The sequence below is a fragment of the Cyprinus carpio genome, chromosome B16 (genome assembly GCF_018340385.1).
Source record: "Cyprinus carpio isolate SPL01 chromosome B16, ASM1834038v1, whole genome shotgun sequence".
Classification (NCBI taxonomy): domain Eukaryota; kingdom Metazoa; phylum Chordata; class Actinopteri; order Cypriniformes; family Cyprinidae; genus Cyprinus; species Cyprinus carpio.
Window position 1 is genome coordinate 7,853,880 of NC_056612.1, and position 23,830 is coordinate 7,877,709.

Here is a 23,830-nt window from a genome sequence, read left to right on the forward strand (position 1 = left end):
TAAGGAAAATATAATTATATTTTCATAATGATTTTTAAAAACACCCCTGGCCAAATACCCCCAGAGGGCATGACTTTCCACTTTGATAATTACTGTAGTTACCATGTTCTGAACATCAAATCCTTTCTTTTTTTTCCCCAGATGTAATCTAGGTGGTTGAATAAAAATATTTGGACTTTATTTTTTTTTTTTAATTACCTCAACTTAGCACCAGCAAGCTTGTTAGCTAGACAGTTAGCATCAGCTAACAATATTTACTTATTTCCAGTATGGTTATGAAGAAACATTCATATCTGTCTACTCGGCTAGTTAATCAAAACAATATAAAAAATTATACTGTTGATAAACAATATCAAAACAGACATCACACGGAGAATTTGAACGTGCATGAGTTATTTTATTTAATTTGTGTTATTTTAATGTTTCCTTTTTTTGACCTAAAACATAGAGACATTGATTGATGTGTCTGCATTCAAGCATTTTAGTGGGCTTAAATAGATCACCCTTTACAACAGATTTAGTTCACAAACAGCTGACAGTTTTGACCTAAATATGGTTTTCAGTTACAATAATTAATCCTAAAATTCGACATTAGTAACTTACTTTTAGGAAGGAAGGAAGTAACTTAAACTGCAATTCATCGACTGGCTGCTTGAGGCTGGCTGCAAAAGGGAGTCAGTCCCATAGACTCCCCATGTTAAAATGCCCAACTTTACAGGAGAAAAAAACGTTTACAGCCTGGTTCAAAAAATTATTTTGATCTATATAGCTAATTTTACCCTTCATGACAACTGTGAGGGGGTAAATTTTTTATCGTTTAAATTATATTAAGCCTTAAAGTTCTGCATAATTAAGGGTGTGGCCACTTGAGTGACAGGTGGATTGCCGCTGATGACACTGCTGTCGAGCTAGGTGGGCGTGGCTTCAGCAACCAGCTCCCGCCTTTTTGCCCATTTTCGATTATTCAGGAGAGTCACGCGGTAACGCGCTGCCAAGATGGTGACGGCACGCTCTGCACACTTTGAGCTTCAAAAATGCTCTTCAGGAGTCTACGGTTGATGTCACGGACACTACGTCCATGTTTTTATACAGTCTTATGGTTCATACTCGTGAATTCAGTTCACTGGAGAATCGCAGTAAACGGTTCATTTGAATCAGTGAGTTGTAGACACGAGAACAGCTGCAATCGGATTATTCTAATTTGTGAATGAATCGTTTGGTGCGATTTGCAAACCGATTTAAAAGGTTCATTGAAAAGAATCAGCTCGTTCTTGAATCAGACGTGAGCTTTTGCGTGGTCAGAGCACGTGATATATTATAAGGAGTAATGATATGTTTTATGAAATGTAGTGAAGTAAAAAGTATGATCTTATGCTTTGGAATGTAGTGAAGCAAAAGTAAAGGTTACTCAAAATAAAACTACTCCAGTAAAGTACAGATACTTGAAAAATGTACTTAAGTACACTAACGAAGTAAAGCTACTCCGTTACTGTCCACCTCTGTGCGTGAGTAGGGCCTTTGACAAATGCAACTTTGCAGTTTTTGTAGCTATCTCAAGTCAACTTGCATAATAATTTAGACAGTTAGCCAGTGGATAATAACAATTGCTCGTCCAGTGCCATGGCTGCTGACGTTAGCTTTACTTATTTGCCATCATATCTGTGCTCTGAGCCAAGTCTGAGCAAAAAATTTTAAATATAACAAGACGGTTCACTCATAATATTATAAAAATTGGAGAAACTGCAAAGTGCAGTATGGCAGAATAAGTCCCACCTTCTAAATAAAAAAGGCAGTTGTCAAAGGTAAAGCCATAGCATTGTTTTGTTTTTACACTATTTCAAATTATCAACTCACACTTTTCTCATCATAATTTTACAAGTTGAAAGTTACAAAACACACACACAGTGCTGACTGACTCTGATAATGGCCGGGTATTCTCGAGTCCGATTGACTCTGGTATTAGGCAGAATGTTAAACAGCCCCGGACCCGAAGTAACAGATTGGGACCTGACCTGGACCCGGACCCGTCTGACCAATTAAAATATACCCCCGAACCCGTACGGATCCCGTGTCGGGTCTCGGGTCCTCCGTGTAGATCTCTACCTGGAGGTAGCGAAGCCTGGTCCGCAGCTCCGAAATGGTCATCTCTTGCAATGGGAATATGAGTCATCCACAAACGCCACGACCGCATCCACAAACGCATGGGTGAAACGGCATCTTTGAAAAGAAGGCTCTTTAAGAGAAAATTGCTCTTTTAAGGAAATGCTCTTAGTGCTGAGGTGCACAGGGGAAATGGCTGATGCAGCACAACAGGAGGGTAGTGCAGTCTGAAGTGCACAACCCACTTGACATGGAACGACCACCACTGAAGCGCAATACCACCCACACCAGATGCTTCCAATAATGCGTTGAACTCGTAGCTCACTTGAAGACACTGGATGGAGCAGAACAATGTTGGCTGAATCCGAAAACTGAAAAATGCTGCCTTCAGAGGACGCATTCCAAGGTAGGAAGGCATCAAGGCACATCCGAATTCAGTGTTAGTTTCAGTTCCTGTGTCCTGAGATGCCTTCATCTGGACGATATTTGAAGGCAGCATAGATGTATCCTTTGCTGCCTTTGGTATCCCACAATCCTGTGCATTCCATTCTGTGACAGTTAAGCCAAAAAATAAAGATGGCGTCTGAAAGTTGCAGTTGGTGGTCAGTTTGTGAGTAAATGTATGTTTTTGATCAACGTTTTCAACTTTTTATGTCATTTCTAGCGAGAAATTAATATTGCAGTAATGAAATATCCACTTAGTTATCACCAAAGCTCTCTATATTTTGCTGTAGATCATTAAACCGTTACTCTGCCTCAGAAGCCTGTCCAAAATCAGTTTCATGAGGTGCCTTCGTGCAAAAAACGCTGCCTGCAAAGTCATTGCCTGATAAGGCAGCAAGTCACCTGCCTAAGTTTTCAGATGCAGCCATTGTCACTCAGCTTTGACACGAAAAGCTGGTGTGCATTGCACCTGCTGCCTTTTTATGCTCGCTCTGTGATCAGCTGCAGCTGGATGCAATAATTGCATGCCAATGTGCATTGGCTCGTTTAGGTTACACTCGAAGTAGATTGGTCTCTCGAAGTGAGATCCAAATTCATCGGTCACCGATGTGACGTTGAGAGTGACCGACTGAAAGGGAACTATATAACTATATATATTCAGTAACATATAACTAAATATAGTAAATATAGATTTTTCCATCCAGGCTGTTGTGTGTAGAATCTACTTATAAGACAGGAGTAGACTCTCAATAAACATGAACATGCGGAGGAGGTTTGTCATATTAGCTGCCTTGAATTAAAATAGGAAGAAATTAGTTTGTTCCTGAAATGATTAATGCAATTTATAAACTACAAATATAATGGACAGGGCACCGGCCCTCCAGGACTAAGTTTGGTGACCCCTGTTCTAGGTTCTAAATTTTTTCTGATTGGATTATTCCTAATTTAGCTCAGTAGACTGCTCAATATCAAACTGAAGTGAAACAGAAAATCAAAGACTGGAAACAAATTTAATTAATAAATGGACATTACATTTAATGAATAAATGGATGTGAGCACATTAACAATTGGATGGAATATTCCATGTCATTTATGTAATCTAAATGTACAATATAGTTGTTATTTTTATACATACTGTTAAGAAAAAAAAGGTGCTGTCAAATGATTAATAGTGATTAATCACATCCAAAATAAAGGTACATACCAAAATATATTATATTTGTATATTAAATATATTTATACATAATATAAATTATATAAATATAAATATATACATGTAAATGCATGTAAATATTTCCAAAATATATACTGTATGAGTGTGTATTTATATATACATAATAAATATACACAGTACACACATATATTATGTACACAAAAACCTTTATTCTGGATGCGATTAATCACAATGAATCATTCGACATCACAAAAAAAAAAAAAAAAAATTTCTGAAAGGCTATCAGAAGTTATCCTGAGCAATTTATTGAGAACATTTAACATTTACTGCAAACACTTAGAATAATAAGTGTTGACTGTGGCAGAGTATCAAGCCTCATTGTGATGGAGTATAATTTGGAACTCTTTTCTTTTCCCTGCAGCCAGCACGACTAAGATGACGTGAAGGCCCCTCTGCATTTAAAGCAGCAGCTGAGCTATGGTGTACACTAGAGACTCTTTGTTGGTTGGTTTCTGACTTCCTCTATGGCTCAAACCACAGAGGAAGTCAGAAACATGTGGCTACATATAAGTTGTTAGTGTACAGTCTTATCAGTTACTGAAGTAGTGAGAATTTGTTTTTTGTTTTTGTTTGTTTGTTTGTTTTTATGGCATGTTTCACATACAGTACTAGAGGTTCTACACAGAACAAAAGGAGAACCATATATATGTCAAAACATTTAAATACAACATAAAACCAAAATTTTGTGTGCAGCGTTGTTACGAAGCTTTTAGACCATGACTGTTAGCTTTAGTGCTATCTTTACAATCATGTAGTGTAGGATATTCCTAAGAGTTGACCGATTTAAATGAAGTAAAAGCTATCTTATTTAAAAATGGAATAAAAATATTTAATGACACATCTCACAATAAGGCTGTGGAAATTTGTGTCCAATCAAATGCTCTCTAGATTTAGAATGTCAAATGTCCTCCCTCAGAATACCATATGCCTCATCAAGGCATTTCATTGATCCATTACTTAACAAAAATGTTGCTTTAAAGATCAATTTGATCTTTAAAGCAACATATTTGTTAAGTAATGTCGCTGGGAATTTACTATGCATCTCAGCTTTAACAGTATCATAGGCTAACAACAATGGCCTAGATGTTTTCAAACAGATAGAGATAGAAGAGCATCCAAGCATCTTAATGAGCTTTGTAATCTAAATGAAGTGGAATGCACATTCAGAAGCAACCTTTTTAATCATTGCTTAATTTATTGTTTTTCATTGTTACCTACATACAAAACAGCCTAATTAATTACCTGCCTTACTTGTTTCTCAGGGAAACGAAATGCCCTCTGCAACATTAACACCACGGTTACCGAACATTAATGGCACAGATATTTTAATTCTATGACGGGAGACCTTTCAGTGACCTGTCTTCACACATCTGACTTGAGACGAAGGGAGCTTACAGAAAGAAGAAAGTGCTCTAATAGGTCCATTATTCCTCTTGACATTTCAGATGCAACTTCAGTTGTAATTACCAAAAATGTGTGCACTGTTGTGACCTGACACCTGTGAAGAGCCAAAAAAGGTGTCTGGATGCATGCTTTCTACTATCAGTGATGATTCCAGCAGCAGCTGGCACTGGCATTTGTCTCTGGTGCCAAGCGATCCCAGAAAATGTGTGCCCATATAGCTGTGTACAGGTCACTGTACCACTGCAGATCATCCCAGAGAGAAGAACTCTTAATGGTGGAAGTGTTAAGGGTGCCACAGAGCAATTGCAGCAGTATGTGGCTGAGAATATTTAGTCTTCAAGAGAGCTGACCACTGAAGAGTTAAAATCACCTTTGACGTCTGAGTAACCTCAGAGCTGTGTGAGATGAAAGCTGAAATCACATTGCTCACCTCCATGTACAGGGCAATAAACAGAGGTCTGCAAAAACACATTGTTAAATGCTTTTGTTTTAGAGGCCAGATGTGTGAAATGATTGGACTTCTATTGCATTCTGTATGTTTGGTGCACATGGGCATGGAAATGCTTGCTCTCTGAAGTATGTGAAGTTAAGCGGTGACACATACAAAGCGCTGCACATTTTGTATGTCTCCCTTATTAGACGCACCAAATTCAGGTCTTGCAGCAGAGATTGTCTTACTATAGGGAGATGAGAGGGTCTGTATACTTAATAAGCGTAACAGCCAACTTGGATCAAGCGTGCCTTAATAACCAATCACATTACAGCCTTGACATCATTGAATTTCAGTCAGAGTTGTACGGCACTCAGTCACTATTTACAGATACCATAGGAATGAATGGGAAGTGCCGTAAGCTGAATCCCACCTGTCACAAAAAAGTCAGTCACTTAATTTATAAAACACCATTATTTATTTATTATTATTTTTTTTTATGGTAAACTGTAAAAAGAGTTCATTCCAAAAGTATTGTTTAGTCTTAAACCATGCTGAAGATTAGCAGATAGGCTGTCAATTCATTAAATTATAAGCCGTTTCCTCTTAAAAACAGTTTATTCCGCATAGTGAAGCCTCTCCTCCACTGACATCAATTCGAAAAACGGCCTCTGGTCTCTTTCCCCATGTACTGTCAAAGTGGAAGCGTTAGCATTAGCCGTTATGCTTTTTTGGCTAAAGGTTTCAGGCTTGCCTTCTAGTGGCTTTGCTTACAGTCTCTACTAATGAGCTGATGGGTTGAATCAGGTGTGTTAGATGAGAAAGATATAGAAAACGTGCAGTGCTGGGGGTCCTCCAGAACAGGTCTGAAAACCCCTGGCATAGGAGATACCTTTTACTGCATGTGTCTGTCACATCTGGCTAGGGGATACTATAATGGGCAATTCACACAAATACATATAACAATAACTATAATTTAATTATATTAGTGTCCACAGCAAAGAAGTATAACATTTTGTTTATTGTGTGTTATGTCATGTTCCACTTAAAAATATTCAAGATCTTTAATGCCAGGTGGATTCTGATCGGCTGTCAATATTTTTAATAATTCATCAGCTAGGAATAAAATTATTCTTAAAAAAAAAAAAAAAAAAAGATACAAGTAATCATTATAGTGTGGACTTCACTAGTGTGTGAACATTAGTATGAACAGTCCTTTGGTGCTTATACCGGATTCTGGAAAATACCTAAATTGCATAAAGAATTTTCAATACTCAGCACTACATCAGTGATAGCTAAAGTGTTTAGTGAATATGACACAATTTTGCTGAAATATTTTGTGAAAAGTGGAGCGTTTGCTGTATAGAAGATTAAGATGGGGTCCATGTATTGAGAACTTCTCTATCTGCCCTTAATCTGGAACCAAGCAGAGATATTGACTAACACAGGAAGTCATCCCTCTTTACACGTCTGACATTAGCCTTGTTTGTCTTTCACCATATGTCACCTACTCCAGAGATACAATATGTCAGCGACAAACATTGAGTCTTCTTTTAACACAGCAAATCATTAGCTCTTTATATTCCCCATATAAAGATTTGTATTCAATTTTACCCAACTAATGGCAGATGTTTGTTTGTTTATTTATTTATTTACTTTTTTTTTCTTTCCTTGAAGAATAAATTATGCATCTGTAATAGGAATGTGCAGAATAGCTAAGCCAGACTTCTGATTACTGTCTGAATTCCCAGGTCTAGTCACACATTTGCAGCATTTTGATTAATGTTGAACATAATTATCCTCACTGGACTTGCAGGTCAAACATGGGGTGGCTCAGCTGCCATGGGAATAGCACACATATACTTTATATTATCAACATGACAGAGGGAAAAGAAAGCAGGGTAATTTGAATCTTATTGTAGAAGACTGTAAAATGCTTTGGTCAAGTAAAATATTTAGTTACATCTTTACACCTGACATAATAATACACTGAACAGGGTTAAATTTTATCATGTATTTGGACAGGTTGGGTTACATATGATGTGTTATAATTGATTGGAAAAGCTACTTACAAAAATGAACTGATATAAAACACAGCAGAATAGATTTAGTTAAAAAAAAAAATGCTTGACTTGCCATTTCTTGCCACTTGTTACTGACTTGCCAGTATTACTGATCACAGTTTCAGAGTCTTCCATGAGAGCTGATATTGGGGTGAAACAATATCCCTGCTGTGAAATGTAATTATTATTATTATTATTTTATCTTTCTGGAATTCTTTCATTTTCGATAAGAATTCTCTGGCCTTCTCATTTAGTTCTGGTATGGAGCTTTCTCTTAAAATAATTTCTGTGCATCACAGAAAAGCAGTTGACTTGACAAATGCTAAGTTGCGTAGTAAAGGTGATGCTGATCCACAATTCCATTTGTTCACCAGAGGCTGTCCCATACATCAGTATGCATACACCTTCCTTTTTGACTAAAGTATTGTTATTTCTCCTTCCAGTCACTCTCATGTTACTTGTTACCACTGATTCTCAAGAATACACCATCTGAGTATCAGGTAAAAGGCCTATGACCGAAAACAACCTTAGGTGGATGATAATGCACTCATCTTACCTGATCCCAGGGACAGATGATTCCTCCAAAAAACATAAAGAGGTAACCCATGGCAACCAGGCAGGCCCAGATCACCAAGGAGAAAACACGGAGAAGCTTCTTGAAGATGGACTCGATGCAGACCAGAACAAAGATAGTGAGGAAAATAGCCAGCGCAGTGGGGACAGTGATTACAAAGGCGACGTGATCCTCGATATCCTGCAGAAAGATTGCAGTGTTACAAAAAGAACTTTAATTGCACCTTCCAACTGCACCTGCACGACAGCCACTGGATAATAGTTTACCAGATAAACTAGTTACTGCCAATGAACCCAAAGACACTTATGTCAAACTGGGGGACTGAGCAGTGACCTTTGTTGTTTGTTTCTCTATAGGTTACACAATGCCCCACTACTTTTATGCACAGTAGTTATAACAATAAATGTTATGTGTGGAGCTCCACAAAATAATTACACATTAAGCATATCATTATTATTTATTATTAACATTAACAAAACCTTCAGCATTGCACTACACTGGTAGGTCAATTGTTTTTGTATGTACAGGAGCACTAATTCATTGGTCTCCTCTGAATTAACTGCTTTTGTATTATTGTCAAAAGTAATTTGTCTGGATAAAAGCATCATCTAAATCAGGTTTCAACAATTCTAAGTTCCATCTTAAATCAAACACACATGCCTGTAATTTTATAATCTTAAAGACTTTGGTTTGATTTTGCAGGTGTGTTTGATTTGAGATGGGACAAAATTCTGCAGGACAGAGTGGGCCAACCTTATCCTAAATAAAATATAATAACCCTGAAAAGAATAGAATAACACTCAAACAGAGTTCAGCTCCAACCCTAATCAAACACAACTTAACAAGCTAATCAGTGTCTTCAGAATTACTAAAGCTGTGTTGGAAATTCCCCCATACCCTTATACCTTAGTGTCTGAAACCTTAGTGAACATTATCGAGTACACTCATTCAATCCCACAATGCACAGCAATAACAAATAGGGATGTGCCCGAATCCGAATACGTGATTCAGAAAGGTAATGACGTGCACTACGGCACCCCTAAAAGTAATAAATATGAGAAAAATATATTTCAATGCTTTCTCTCACAATTATATCGTTGGGTAATTATCCTGCATAAATTGCGGGCATCATGGAACCATTACTAATATGCAGGACATTGAAATGACTTATGAATGCGCGTTTTCTTTTTACTTTCACTTTTGAGATTCGTGATCACATGTAGCCTACTCTACTACGGAGCGGCACTACTTACCACACATTTCACAAGATTAGATGTTTGTCTATGGTGCTCAGGATCTACAAATCATTCACCATCTTCCTATAAATAATATGTCCTTACCCCTCTCTGTTTATGCTAACCATGTCCCTTTAGTGGCATTGTAGAACGCATTATTCAATTCCCATGCCTTTCCGAATATGGATTCGCTATTCGGGCATATCCCTAATAACATATGTACAACTGATGTATGCTCAACAGCTGGAAAATACCCATAAAGCACTGTGAGAGTCACACACCGAATGAATTGTCATGTTTTGCTAGAAGATTTAGCCCAGTGCTAAATCATCCATCTATTCATTGTACAAAACACTCCCTTGGCATACAGCATAATACAACACAGATATAAATTCATTGTAAATTGATTATCCAATTACTTAATTAGGGTTTATACATGATTTCCATGACAGAGTTCAAGATAAATCCTTCCATCTTACTACTAGAGCTGCCAGTTTGCAAGTTTCAAATGATATTAAACAGCAAGTACAAACTATGAATGAATGAATGATGCATTTATATAGCGCTTTTTATAATGTATTGTTGTACACCCAAAGTGCTTTACAATCATGTGGGGGGGTCTCTCCTCAACCACCACCGGTGTGCAGCATCCACCTGGATGATGTGACGGCAGCCACAGTATAACGGCGCCAGTGCGCTCACCACACACCAGCTACAGGTGGAGAGGAGAGAGAGTCATAAAGCCAATCAAGTGGATGGGGATTAGGAAGCCATGATTGACAAGGGTCAGTGGCAGCAATTTGGCCAGGACACCGGGGTTACAACCCTACTCTTAAATAGAAGTGCCATTGGAAAAGTGAAAAAATAAGTGCCAAAAGCGGCAGTTCTTCCAGTGCACTCAGTGTCTAAATTCACTCACTTGTTTTCTTTTTACTCCTTCAAGTGAACTGTATTAGTGGTCTAATGTGGGGAATAGTGAATGAGGGTATAGGGGGCGATTTCGGAATCAGGCAGAGTTTTTTTCCCACAATAACTTGTGGGAACGTGATAATATGTTGTGGTGATGAGCTATTAATTTGTGGGAACATCATATTAACTCGTAGGAACGTGATATTATGTCATGGTCACGAGATCATTTTGTCGAGGTAATGACATCCTTATGTTGTTACCACTTCTTATGTTGAGGGAACGACATTTTTCTCATGGCCAAGAGTTTAATGCGTAAACAAACCTGTGTAACCATAGCAACCCGGTATTATCAGAGATAGATAAAAAAAATGTTTTATTAACATCCGCTTTGATCCGCTGGTGTGTTTTACACGTGAGGATCAGTGCCCTTTGTTACATTTAGCAGCTCAATCCCGCTAGGCGAGTCGGAGTAGAATGCTGTCACCAATCCCAGACAGCAAGCAGTTTCGGCCCAGATCTGGCCCATATCTGGCCCACGTGAAATCCATGCAGTCCAGATGTGGGCCGGATCTGGGCCGAAACTGCTTGCTGTCTGGGATGATTCTTATCACTGACAGATTCGTATTTGTTTGTTTGTAGCGGAGCTGGTGTGTGTAGCTGGCTGCTCTCGCTGTGAGAGCATTTAGTTTAGCGAAGCATTTTGGAAAGGAAAAGGCAGAGTAAAGTTTTGCTGAGGCCAGAACCCCCTCGAAGAAAGCTTGTGCTCGCTCTTGTGACGACCTCTGCTGTTGGTCTTGGGTATTGCCGCTTGGTACTGGTTTCCATAAATTAGCAGTCTATTGGATACACTGGTGACCAGTGCTTCATGCGCTCCTTTAAAAAGAGATCTCCAGTTGAGCCAAGGAGGAACTTTGGGGATTTTGGAACTTTGGCCTTTGTTTGGTTTTGGACTTTATGTTTTGTTTGATTTGATTTTTGCATTTATGCCTCAATATTGGATTACATTTCCAACCATGCACTCTGCCTTATGCTGCGTTCACACCAAACGCGAATAGAGCGTCAAATTCGCGTCTACCGTGTCTAGTTTGCCACTTGAACATTTTGAATGCATTCGCGCGTCTAGAGCGAAATAGACGCGCTTAGAAAGCAAGAGATTGAAGCGAAATTGAGGCGAAATCCGCTTCTTGTGGGAGGGGCAGGTGCTAGCGGTTGTCTGTTTGCAAGATGGCTGATGTTGATCGAGCATTCGAGGCTTTTCCACTTTTTCCTGCACACGTCCTCTGAATAAACACATCTTGTTAGCCAAAAGTAGCTGTATATTAGGGAGAAAATAGTTGTAAAAAACGGCGGGAAGGCCATGGGTCGATAAACGTGTACGTGACTCAAAAGTTAAATGTGTATTTACAACACACTCTTCCAAGTGAGGTCCTTTTTATTCCTGTCTCTATAGAAATATGAACTTGGTGTCATATAGCTCCGGGTGACTGCTCACTGACAATATCAGTCATTCCTCCATGTTGAATGAGTGACTCCTGCGCAGGCTCCTGATTGGTTAACGCGGCGCGAATTGACGCCAAAGTTCAAATTTTTCAACTCGGACGTCAGATGCGAATTCGCGTCAAACGCGTAAATGCACAAAAAGCACCATTCGTGCCAGACGCTCAATTCACATCATTCGCGTGAACTAGACATGCGAATGAGGCGAATTCACGTCTACCGTGCCGCGAGACCTCCAGACGCGCGTAAACACGTCTTTACATTGACTTAACATTGAAATCATTCGCGCTAGACACTCTATTCGCGTTTGGTGTGAACTCAGCATTACACACTGACGTTACTGATGCACACACAGACACATTGTTATTTCCTTTAATTGTTTTCATTTTATTACTTAATGTTACCTTAATTTAGTAGTAAATAAACATCTTCTTGAGCTTAATATTTGGTTTGCGTGTGTCCCTTGTCTTTGTTGCTTCCCTTGAGCCAGGGGTCGTAACAAATTGGGGGCTTGTCCTTGCTTTGTTAACTTAACGAGTTAAAAAACATTTTTGGGGCGCTTCGAGTTTGATAATTAGGTATTTTGGACATGCGAAAATAAATTTGTACTGAAGTCAATTTGTTCACCATGTGAAGTCACCAGTTGGTAAGTACATATGTGCAATATTGTTTTTTGAACGTGAGTTTTCTCTGATAGGCAAAGCGGCATGTTTCTTTTGAGATGTGTCTTGTTTGTTATTTTTGTGTAGTGTTGCGCTGAAAGTGGGTAGTAGTCATTATCTTGGGAGCACATCCGTGGTGTTGAAAGCGTCGCTGGTCTGACCAGTTGTCTTTTTCACCCAGCGGGCTACAATGCATAAATACCCCCCACCGGTAAGCGCATGAAGACTAGGGTTGATTTAGATAGAATATTGGATAGGTACCCAGACAGCAACATAGTGTTGGCCCAGATCCGGCCCGCGTGAAATCCATGCGGGCCAGATATGGCCCGGATCTGGGCCGAAACTGCTTGCTGTCTGGGTATGTAGAGAGAAAGCTCTCGTTATTTGATTACACTGTGTGGACTGAATTGTTTTCTGGTAATTTTCTCATGGCTGATATTGATGAGTTTTTTTAGTTCACCTTCTCATTAATTTTTGGATAGGTGTACTAAAGAGCATTTATTAAGCATCGCTGAACATTATGAAATTGTAATTAAAGATAAAAGGCTCAAAGAAAATGTTAAGGTAACTTTGAAAACTGAGTTGATTGAAAAAGGTTTGTTAGGGGCCAAGATGGAAAATCTGTACCAGGTGCATCTAATTTACAATCTCTGTCTTTTGAACAGCAAAAAGAGCTGCTGCTTTTGCAGATGGAGCATGAGAAATTAAAACAGCGTGCTGAACAAGGTAAGATGGAGTTGGAAAAGGCAAAATTGGATTTAGAGTTCCACAAGCTCAACCTTATGAAAGAAGGTAAGCTATCTAGTTCTGGTCAGGAGCAAAGTATGTTTTTTTCACTCGTTTCAAATCTAAAACTTGTTCCGAAATTCAGTGAAGATCCTGATACTTTCTTCACTCTATTTGAACGCATGGCAGAATTAAGGGACTGGTCAGATGATAATCATGTCGCATTGTTACAGTGTGTGTTAACAGGGAAAGCACAAGTAGCTTTTTCTTCAGTGTCAATCGATGATTGTAAAGTTTATCAAAAAGATAAGTCTGCAGTTTTAAAAACATGAGTGTGTACCCGAAGCATACAGACAGCGCTTTCGACTGCAGGAAAAAGAAGAGATGCAAACGCACTTAGAATTTGTGCGTGATCTGAGAAAGCACTTTAATCATTGGTGTACAGCAGTAGACATTAACACATTGGAGGATTTGATTCACTTGATAGTGTTGGAACAATTTAAAAATTCAGTCCCGAGTCGTATAGCTACGTATATCAGTGAGCATAATGTTAAAACACCAGAGTAAGCAGCTGTGTTGGCCGATGTTTTTGTACTGACACACAAAACTGCATTTGTTGATTGGCATACTCGTGACGTTCAGTCTGCTGTGTCTCTGTCCAAGCCTTCGTCTAACTTTAACCGTGTTTTCACAGGAAAATTTGACCCGAGCAAGACTTGCAATTATTGTCATGAGAAAGGATATTGGAAAGTAGATTGTTCTGTCCTTAAAAATAAGTCTAAACGTTCTGCACAGAGTTCACATGTTAAGCCTGTTGCTCTTGCGGCCTCGGTCCTGTCTGTAGTGAGTGAAATTGTTAAAAAGCAAAAAAATATGTTGATTTCTCTTCTTACTCGCCTTTTATTACAGAAGGTCGTGTATCTGTGGTTGGAGAGAAAGAGGAAGTCCTTGTTAAAATATTGCGAGATACTGGCGCCATGGATTCATTCATTCTAGAATCAGTTTTACCTTTTTCCTCGCAGTCTCATACTGGTGAGAATGTTTTAATTTAGGGAATAGGTCTGAATACTTTGTCTGTGCCTCTTCATAAGGTAAGACTTCAGTCCGATTTGATTCAAGGTGAGGATATGGTGGGAGTACGATCAGCTTTGCCAGTTGAGGGGGTCCATATTATTTTGGGAAACGGACTGGTAGCTGAACGTGTGTGGGCTGATGGTTCAGTGTTCCCTATAGTGACCTCTAATAATAACCTCGTACTGTGTGCAGCTGGATAGAGATTGGGAAGAGGGTTTACCATGGATTATGTTACCCGCACGAGAAGTAGTGCAGGAAAGTATGGGTTTTAGCCCTAATGACTTGGTCTTTGGCCATAAAGTTTGTGGACTTTTGTCAATATTTCGGGAGTTTGGTAAAGTTCCAAAGCCTCCTAAAAACTTGGCGTCATATATTTTGGGGTTTAAAAACAGACTGATTCAGGCTAGAGAACTAGTAAAAGTAAATCTCGAAAAACATCAGAAAAACATGAAGCGATTGTATGATCGTAGGGTTAAGCATCGAGTTTTTGAACCAGGCTCCTCCTGGGCATGGTCCAGTGGGATTTCTATTGATGAGATTTGTGCAGCCACTGACTGTCATCGCCATCCACATTTGCCAGATTCTTTCATTTTGACGTCCCTGCCATGCAGGCACAGTTTCTGTCTGTTTAATCTGCCTATTTCTCCCTAACGGTGGAAATGGTTATATTTGTTGTCCTCAGCTGTGGCTTGGGCTCAGTTTCCCAATGATAATTAAACCAACCAAACTTAAACGTTCCGAGACTGGGCTAACAGAGCAGGTCGTTCTGTATCTGGTCATAGCATGGAGTGATTAGATGTGTTCCCCATGCACAATGTGAGAGAATGTTTGAAAGGGAACGCACCAGTTACTGACATAACCTCGGTTCCCCGAGATAATGGAATGAGGATTGTGTCACTGCCAATGTTGTAAGCTGCACACAAATCAATGACTGTCGCTTCAGTCGAATGATTCTGATGAAATGGTGCTGCGAGCCGACTTACTTATATACAGGTTGGCTCCACCCTTTCTGGCAGGCTAAAGTGCCATTGGTTTCCGCAGCTACACAAATGTGAACAAATCAGGCTTCAGTACAGAGTAAAACAGGAGTTTTCCCCATACACAATGCTCATTCCCTTTTACCAGGGAACTGAGGTTATGTCAGTAACTGGAGCGTTTTCTTTCTTGGTTTTCAGAATTTGCCTAAAATTAGATTTTAATTGTAATGACTATTATGTGACCATATGCCTTACATTGAAAAAAAAAGCACTTTAATGAATAAACATTTAATGTTTTATATTGCAGAGGTGGGGACAAGTCACACATGGTCAAATCCAAGCAAGTCTCAAGTCTTAACCATCAAATCTCGAGTCAAGTCTCAAGTCACAGTTCAGACAAATCATGCAAGTCAAGTCAAGTCAAGTCAAGTCAAGGGTTCACTCTAAGCAAGTCAAGTCGAGTCCTGATAAGTTTCAAGTAAAGTCAAGTCTCAGTACTAAAATAAATAGTTTTTTTGCTACGTATATATTTTTGCACAGAAAAGATAAACTTATATGCATATAATTTATATACTGCAAAGTGAATGAGATATATAATATATGTATATCTGTGCTACATCAATATCTAAAAATAAAATAAAATTGCGTTGCATACACAATGTTTAAAATTAAGAAATCCAGTCTAAACTGTCTAATCAAATCTGTCTAATTCATTTTTTACTGAATCTGTCTAAAATGTGTTGCATTTACAGAAAATAAGATTTTCCAAGACACTGGCACTAAGTTTTGAACGACGGGGCTGCATAATAATCAAAAGTAATAAAAAAAATAAAATAAATGTCAATCAGGCAAAGTAATTAATCAAAATGTATATTTTTTTTTTTTAAAAATAAGGAGCAATATACAGGTAGTCAGTTAATGCAAAAATAGTAGAAATCACAGTGGCAGTGATGATCACGATTGCCTATGTGTGTACGTAAAGTTTGGTTCCAGCAGCCACACATTTTCATTGGTTTGCGTACACAGAAATGTAAATACTTGTATGTACTGACAGCATGTAAAACTTTTGATTTTATAAATGCTATGAACCTTATAAACTAAGTATTGGGACTGAAAATCTGCTATTGACACGCAGAAAAGCTCAAACGTCCTTATAGCCAAATGAGTTTCTTTTGGGAGTTCAACTATCGTCTGCCATGTTTGGCACGGTTTGAGCTTGTGCAGCGTTAAAGGCACAGATGCTTATTAGTGGTGCTGACAGTTCTGTTCTGCTGTCAGGTTAATTGACATCACAATAAATATTTTTTTAACAAATTTCATTACTGTTTTTAATAAGTTCAAGTCATTGTCGAGTCTTCCACTTCAAGCCAACTTGCTCTCAAGTCAAAGTCAAGTCATTTTCTCACTTTAATTAAGCAAGTCACAAGTCCTGAAAATTGTGACTCGAGTCAGACTTGAGTCAACTCATGTGACTTGAGTCTCCCATCTCTGTTATATTGTATGTTGTTTAATGAAAATAAAATGTTCTTTCTATTGCTTTCAAGTTTTAGTAAACAAACTTGAAATGTAATGACTTGTAACTGCTGGGTGTGATAACAATATATTGCTTTTTAATGAAAAAAAAAAGGTATAAAATACAAATTTTAATGAATAAAAAGGTATTCTTTTAATGGTTTCAAGATTTCAACAAAATAAACTACGTATAGTGATTAGTATCAGTGTATGCCCATTCATGCTGGGTTTTTGTTTGTTTGTTTGTTTGTTTTATGAAAAAAAAAATAATAATAAAACCTAATCTGAAATTTCAGTGACCAGCAATTCATGTTCTTTTTTACTGTCCAATATAACCTGTAACTGACTGTTGTAGAACTGTGAAAGTCACTGATGTCACATTGAATGATTGGCTGAGGTGCCAATGCTTTTTTCAATGATAAGTATACAGACCCTTTCATCACCCAATCAAAAGACAATCTCTGCTCAGTATTATGGATTTCCTGGCACGTCACAAATTATTACTACTTTGAGACCGTTTTGGACTTTCTGCACCCTATGGCTTTGAGTATAAATGAAATACACACTTGCCTGATAAAAGTGCAGGGAAGTGCAACGAATTTATGTTTTAGTTAGGCTCCTTGGACAACTCTATGACCTAAAAACACCTCTGTGTTGTAAATACAGTAATGATACAGTAAGCCTTAACAATTCCAATGCAATCTTAAATTGAATAATAACAGCATAAAATAATATAAAATGTCTATATTCACTACTGAACTCAGGTGAAAATTAAAATAAGGTAAAAGTTAAACAGTTGTTAATGAAACTGCTAAGCCAACTTTTTTTCTACTTGATAAGTTTAATACTGTTTAATACTTTAATACTGATACTAAAGATGAATGCATCAACACAAGATTGCCTGCACAGAGACAGATAAAAGCCTACTTTTTCATTATTACCAATCAACTGTTGTATGACAGGCAGAAGAACTACTACAAAAGGATATCTGGACTAAAAATAACAACTTTCCAGAGGATTTGAATGTTAGTAAAGTGCCTGATTATTTTCTACCATGTAAATACCTCAGCAAAGCATTGTTTGTTTGTCCCATTAATTTCAACCAACTGCAAAACAATGCAGGCTTTACAAATAAAATTTCATAGAAAGATATGGACCAGACAATGCCACAATATATAATTTTGTTAATTCTACAGACATTTAGACATTCTTTGTCGGAAAATCTTTTATTGCTGTTTAGTCTATCAGTGACTTGAGTTCTGTACTTTTGCCAAAACTCATTAAAATGTATTACACTATCTATAAGCTACTGCTTTTATTTACATTGTGTTTGCACTGTATATAATGAAAGCATTTGTGAGATTGCAGAAACAGAGATGCATGACTGTGATTTTATGCAAAAGAGGTAGATCTATGCATATAGTGTTGTAATCAATATTTTCTAAATTTATTTTGGCAGCTGTAATAGTACAAATGTAGTTAAAGATCTCAAAAAAGTTTCTAATGCAAAGATGTTAGACAATCATTGCAGTAGTCATTTACACCAGCCATGAAAACAACTTGAGAGAGACTCGCTCATTTAAATAGAGTGATCAAATAAAATTAGCGTTTTTTTAATGTAAACATTCTAACATAAGTGCACCTCAGGAAACATTGGAAAGTAAAATTAAAATATGCAGTCATGACTTCTTTAATGTAGTCGACATTACATAAACATCCTTACACTCTATTCATTGAGTTGACTTCATTGACTTCACAACCCTGGCTTTGATGACCAAAGTTTTAGATAGTTATCTATAAAGCACACAGAACAGAACTACAGCTAAAAACATTTATTTGGTTCAGTAAGTTGCCAGCCCATGACCGCTACAGTAACTGCTTTGTCAGGTGTCCATCTTTTTGAGTCATGATATAGAATTATGATATAGAAATAAAAAAGAGTAAAGGTCTCTGCACACTGAGTCCAAAATTTTCGTATGCATTTTTTCGTATTCGAAATCCTAAAAATTAGTTTCATACAGAAACCTTGCACACTGAGTCTGATGCGTATTAATTATCTTATAATAGAGCCACAATTATCTTATAATAGAGCCTCTATTAATTATATTATAATAGAGCCACATATTAAAAAGAAGACTACCAATTTCTGTGAACTCAGTGTGCAAGGATTTATATACTGTGCTTTGTGCTGCAAGCAGAAGTGGATGAACTTGACAATGCCATTCTGGATTTTGGCGTTGGCTCTGAACTGCCAAAACACCTCTTAAAATGCTTGCCACGAATGCAAAAAAAATGAACAAAAAAAAATCGAACCTGATCTGAATTTTTTTATGACAGACAAATATTTTGGAGGCAGTGTGTAAATGTGATTGACATAACGTGAGGTTGTATTTATTTTTTAACATGCAAAATTTCAGATGAAATTTTTCGGACTCAAGGTCTCTGCACACTGCGTCCGAAATTTTTGTGTGCATTTTTTCGTATTCAAAATCCAAAAAAATTGTCACACATAGAAACCTTACACACTGAATCTGATGCGTATTAATTAATCTGTTGCAACAAAAAAAAAAATCGCAAAACAATAGGCCTACTAAATGAAGTCTTCAAGCATTGAGGATGATTTTGTTGTCCTCTCGCTTCTTAAAAAAAAGGAAAATTTAAGGAAATACTGGGTCCATCCAATCCTGAGATTTAGAGAGGATGGAGAGTTCCCCCTCAGGAGCAGCGGGATTGTCCCCCAGGTGATTCGAAGTTTACTTCAGGATGTCAGTGGCTCAGTTTGATGCTTTGCCATTGTACAGTGGCTCTGAACTGTCAAAACACCTCTCAAAATGCTTGCCACAGATGCAAAAAAATGCAAAAGATTGAATCTGATCCGAATTTTTTTATGACAGACAGTGGCAGTCTGTCTTTTGGAGGCAGTGTGTAAACGTGATTTACATAACATGATGTCGTATTTATGTTTTAACGTACAAAAATTTCAGACAAAATTTTCGGACTCAGTTTGCAATGACCGTTAGACCAGCAAGGCAACTCCATTGACTTTTACATAGATTAGTGATGGTTGCATTGTTCACTTATTTTCCATAATCTGAAATAATGCTTGAAGGATTATAGTTATTTTACAATTATAATTTTCGTTATGAAAGCAGTGTACAATATTTTTTTAGCTTTAGTTAATTATCTTTTTTCACTAGCTTGCTGCATTCTAGGATCATCTTCTTAGCAAACAATACATGTCGTGCTATCTTGCTATTTAACTAAGACAAGGTATCTTAGGCAACATAATTAATTTGCCTACCTTTTATAACAAACTTTGTATGTACATCAAGTGTGTGATGCCATACAATACTATCTCTTTAGAAAGCTCAGGTTTTGGAACAGAGCTTTTGACTAGTGTACCTAACTGTAACTCAGCATTCTCAAAATGAGCCAACAATACACATGAGACTCCAAACAGGGACATCTAAATGGATTCAAGCTCTAGTCAGGTGCCTCTTATGGTTTCAGTGTTTAAAGAGCCCAGGATACCTGTGAAAAGCCTTGTCACTCCATAGCACTATAATTACAGCCACAAAGTAAGACAACAAGACACAGCCTGATTATCAGCAACATTTTGTGCAATCATTTTCTCACTTAAGAGCAACACTAAACCTCTGCTGTCACCTCTCTATCCACACTCTTCTAAAAAGTGCTACAAAATGCTTTGTTAAAAGCCATGGTGTCACACCACGGTGATGTGGTGTGATTTTGATGGCATCTCATCTGGCTGTTTCTCAGCCATAACATTTGCATCTCTTTTCTGTAATACCCAGTGTTGCTGCCAAATTCAACACTGAAGAATTCATTGCCGGAACACACAAAACCACTAATAGCATGGGAAAACTACCGAAGACTCATTCATAACTGATGCTGTCCAGCTTTAGGAACACATTAGAATCCAAAAAATTGGAATCCCTGATAAATATTGCAGGGAAATTCTATCAAGGTGGATGTAGGGTCCCTATAACAACATCAAGATGTTATTGTAACGCTGTTGTATCTATTTAGTCATAGAGAACACAGAGCAAGCCTGCAACTGGCAAAACCCACAAGCACAATCTTCTACTAAATTCCACAAAGCATGTAGCGGGAACTTTAGTCTTGCGGCCACTTATCGGATGTGTGAGGCTGAGTAAAAACAGGTCATGGGGGGAGCAAATTGTCAGGGATTCAGAATATGATCATAAAAAACTGCCCTGAGAGTGCAATCCTGCTCCAAGGCGTTTTTCACAATCAATGTGATGTGTGCAACCATGGGAGTCACAGAAAGCATTGCGGCAACCCAAGGCAGGCTTAACAGTCACTGTGATGTGAGATTTAGGTCAGGCAGTCAAAAGACAAGAAAGAAAGCAGCGCGTGCATTGAGAGTGTGCATCTACACAGGGGTTGATGTCATACTGTGAAATGTCGCTTACTTATTCACTACTTGATCTCCCTAATGCATTAAAGCTGATTTAATCAGGTGAAATATATACCACTCACATTTCTCTGTATATTCCATATATTTTTAACAAGACTCGCTTTAAATTTAAGCGGAAAAGCAAACAAATTTCAGACAGCATGGCAGCAACCTGCTCATGTGTCCTGTCAATGTGACTTCTGCTTTTTACACAAATGATGATGAAAATACCTCAACTTCTGGGAAAACCTGTGTAAACTGTCTCAGCATGTAAGCCAGCAATATATGTACAAAACTCTAATTCAGACACTGTGACAACACTACAGCTTCTGTTTCTCCTTAAGCTTCATCTACAAATGGCACATATAGAATCTTGTAGAATTTCAAACTCTTGAATCAGTGGTGCTATGAAGTATCAGCACAAAACCCAAACATGTGATTACCAGAATGTTCATTTTGAAATTAGAGTCTGTAAAAGAAATAAATAAAAACATACATAAACTATACTCTATACTTAAATTTAGAGTTTATTAGATTTCCTTTTTTTTCTTTTTTGCATATAATACAAATTCCACAGCTAATGGGTAATACACAATCTTATTTGACAATAATATTGAATTCACAAGGACTAACATTTTGCTCCAGCTGAGCTAAATTGAATAGGTGTCAAAAATAAAAGTAACTGTTGGCAGGTTAATAGTTTCTACTTAATCTGTTATGCTTAATTACCCATGACGATGTCAGTTGTTTTTCCAAATGTGCTCCCTTTCCTTCCTTACATCGATTATTCCCTGCTCCTTCTTTATCACTTTAACATGAATCACAAAAATTATGCTTTGAAGAGAGTGATTACATACTGCATAAGGTAAACAAAGACATATGGTTGCTGCAATCAGTACAAACATTGCCAACTGGCAGAAACTTCCTCTAAAGTGTGAGGTTTTCGGACACAGAAATTAATTTTCTGATACACATAGTGCAAGAAAAATCCAGGAGTGGGCTTGTAGAGGGTTTGTTAACTGTTTTAGAAACCCTTAAAAAATAATCATTAAGAAATAAGTTACATTTACATTTTCCTGTGTCACTTGGTAAGTACAGTAGCAGGAGAGCTTTCTCCCTCAACCAACCCAAACACTGTTTTCCATCCCTTTCTGCTTTTTCCCCAGTTACCTTCCCCCCAGTTTCCAAACACTCACCAGCCCAGAGGCGAAGAAAACAGCCAACAGAGCCAGGCAGGCACCCATCACAATGAGGAGCAGAAAAACAATAAGTGGGTGCTGCTGGCTCATACGATAGTACGAATCATACAGCCAGTCTGGGGACTGCTGTCTCCGACCACGCACACCTCCTCCTCCTGTTACATCTCCTCCTGTCCGGGAGCCCCTCTCCAGCAAGTATCTCCTCTTACGCATGGCCTCCCTCCACATGGAGCTAGCGTTGTGTTCCTCTCTGTTGGGCGATGGCTGGGGTTTGTGAGGGTCACGCTCCTCTTCACACAGGTCCTTCAAATGGAGCACTGATGCTCGGGCTGTGGTGTGCGGCCGGTACACCGGCAGGATGGCTTCCACTGTGGTGCGCAGCATTGCTCAGGCAACATATTGAACTGCAGACTGTCAGAGTGAGAGTGAAAGGAAGCAGTGTGTATGCGAGTATGTATGTGCAAGGGAGAGAAAAAGAGAGAAAAGGGGGAGAGGGAGGGTCTGGATTGAGGCAAGCAGCGAGGGAGAAAGCAAATGTGAGTGAGAAAGACAGAGAGAAAGGCCAGACAGAAAGGAATGGAGGGGTGGAAAGCGTTTCCTGCCAAGATGATGCGCTAGGTTTGGTTGGTACATCAAAAAATTTTCATCATATACTGACCCTTAAGATGTTTCAGCCCTGCATTATTTTCTTTCCTCTGTGAAAGATAGAAGCTTTCATTTTCCATACAAGGAAATGGTTTGTAGTTTATACCACCAAGCTCAAAAAACACCATAATAGTATCATAAACATAGTCTGTCCTTCCCTTGTGCTGGAACTTTCAAATCTAATTTTTGCTGTTGTGTTTTCCACGGTCACGTAGCACACAAAATGTGTCAACAATGTCACACCTGGCACAATATGTCTAAAGATAGTTTTTTGGGGGGGGTTTAAATTGAACAAAACCACAATGAGATGTATAATCCCTGCATTCTCATGGGACCTAATTAAATTTCTTATGGTGCAGGATTTATTTTGAAATGAAGATTGAAATGGGCAGTACTTCTTTGATTTGTAGGCATGAAATATGCACGTTTAAAAACCACACACATATAGTATACAGTAGCATTATAAAGCATGCAGCCATACACACAGTAGATGTGCATCAAATAAGACAAAGAGCAAGTGCTCCATTAGGACAATGACACAGCAAAGTGTGGCTATGTATAGTCTTGCAGTAGCTGAAATAAAAATAAATAAATAAATAAATACACTGAATATGAAAATGTGGGGGGTTAATTTTGTGCCGATTTGTTTTGATATCATGAGGCACCACTCAGTGGCTGCAGATTTCTGGAGGCAACGTAAATTT

The 23,830-nt window shown here is 38.1% G+C and overlaps 1 protein-coding gene across 1 annotated transcript in view; it reads right to left on the reverse strand.

Annotated features, from left to right (window-relative positions):
• The window catches only part of adcy2a (adenylate cyclase 2a), a 124,513-nt gene extending 101,461 nt beyond the window's left edge, over nt 1-23,052 (reverse strand). The window contains exons 1-2 of the mRNA XM_042740506.1: nt 22,479-23,052; nt 8,232-8,429 (exon numbers count right to left, since the gene is read on the reverse strand). Coding sequence (XP_042596440.1) covers nt 8,232-8,429; nt 22,479-22,865 — 585 coding nt within the window. The 5' untranslated portion in view covers nt 22,866-23,052. The remainder of the gene's footprint in view (nt 1-8,231; nt 8,430-22,478) is intronic.
• Between the last annotated feature and the right edge of the window lie 778 nt (nt 23,053-23,830).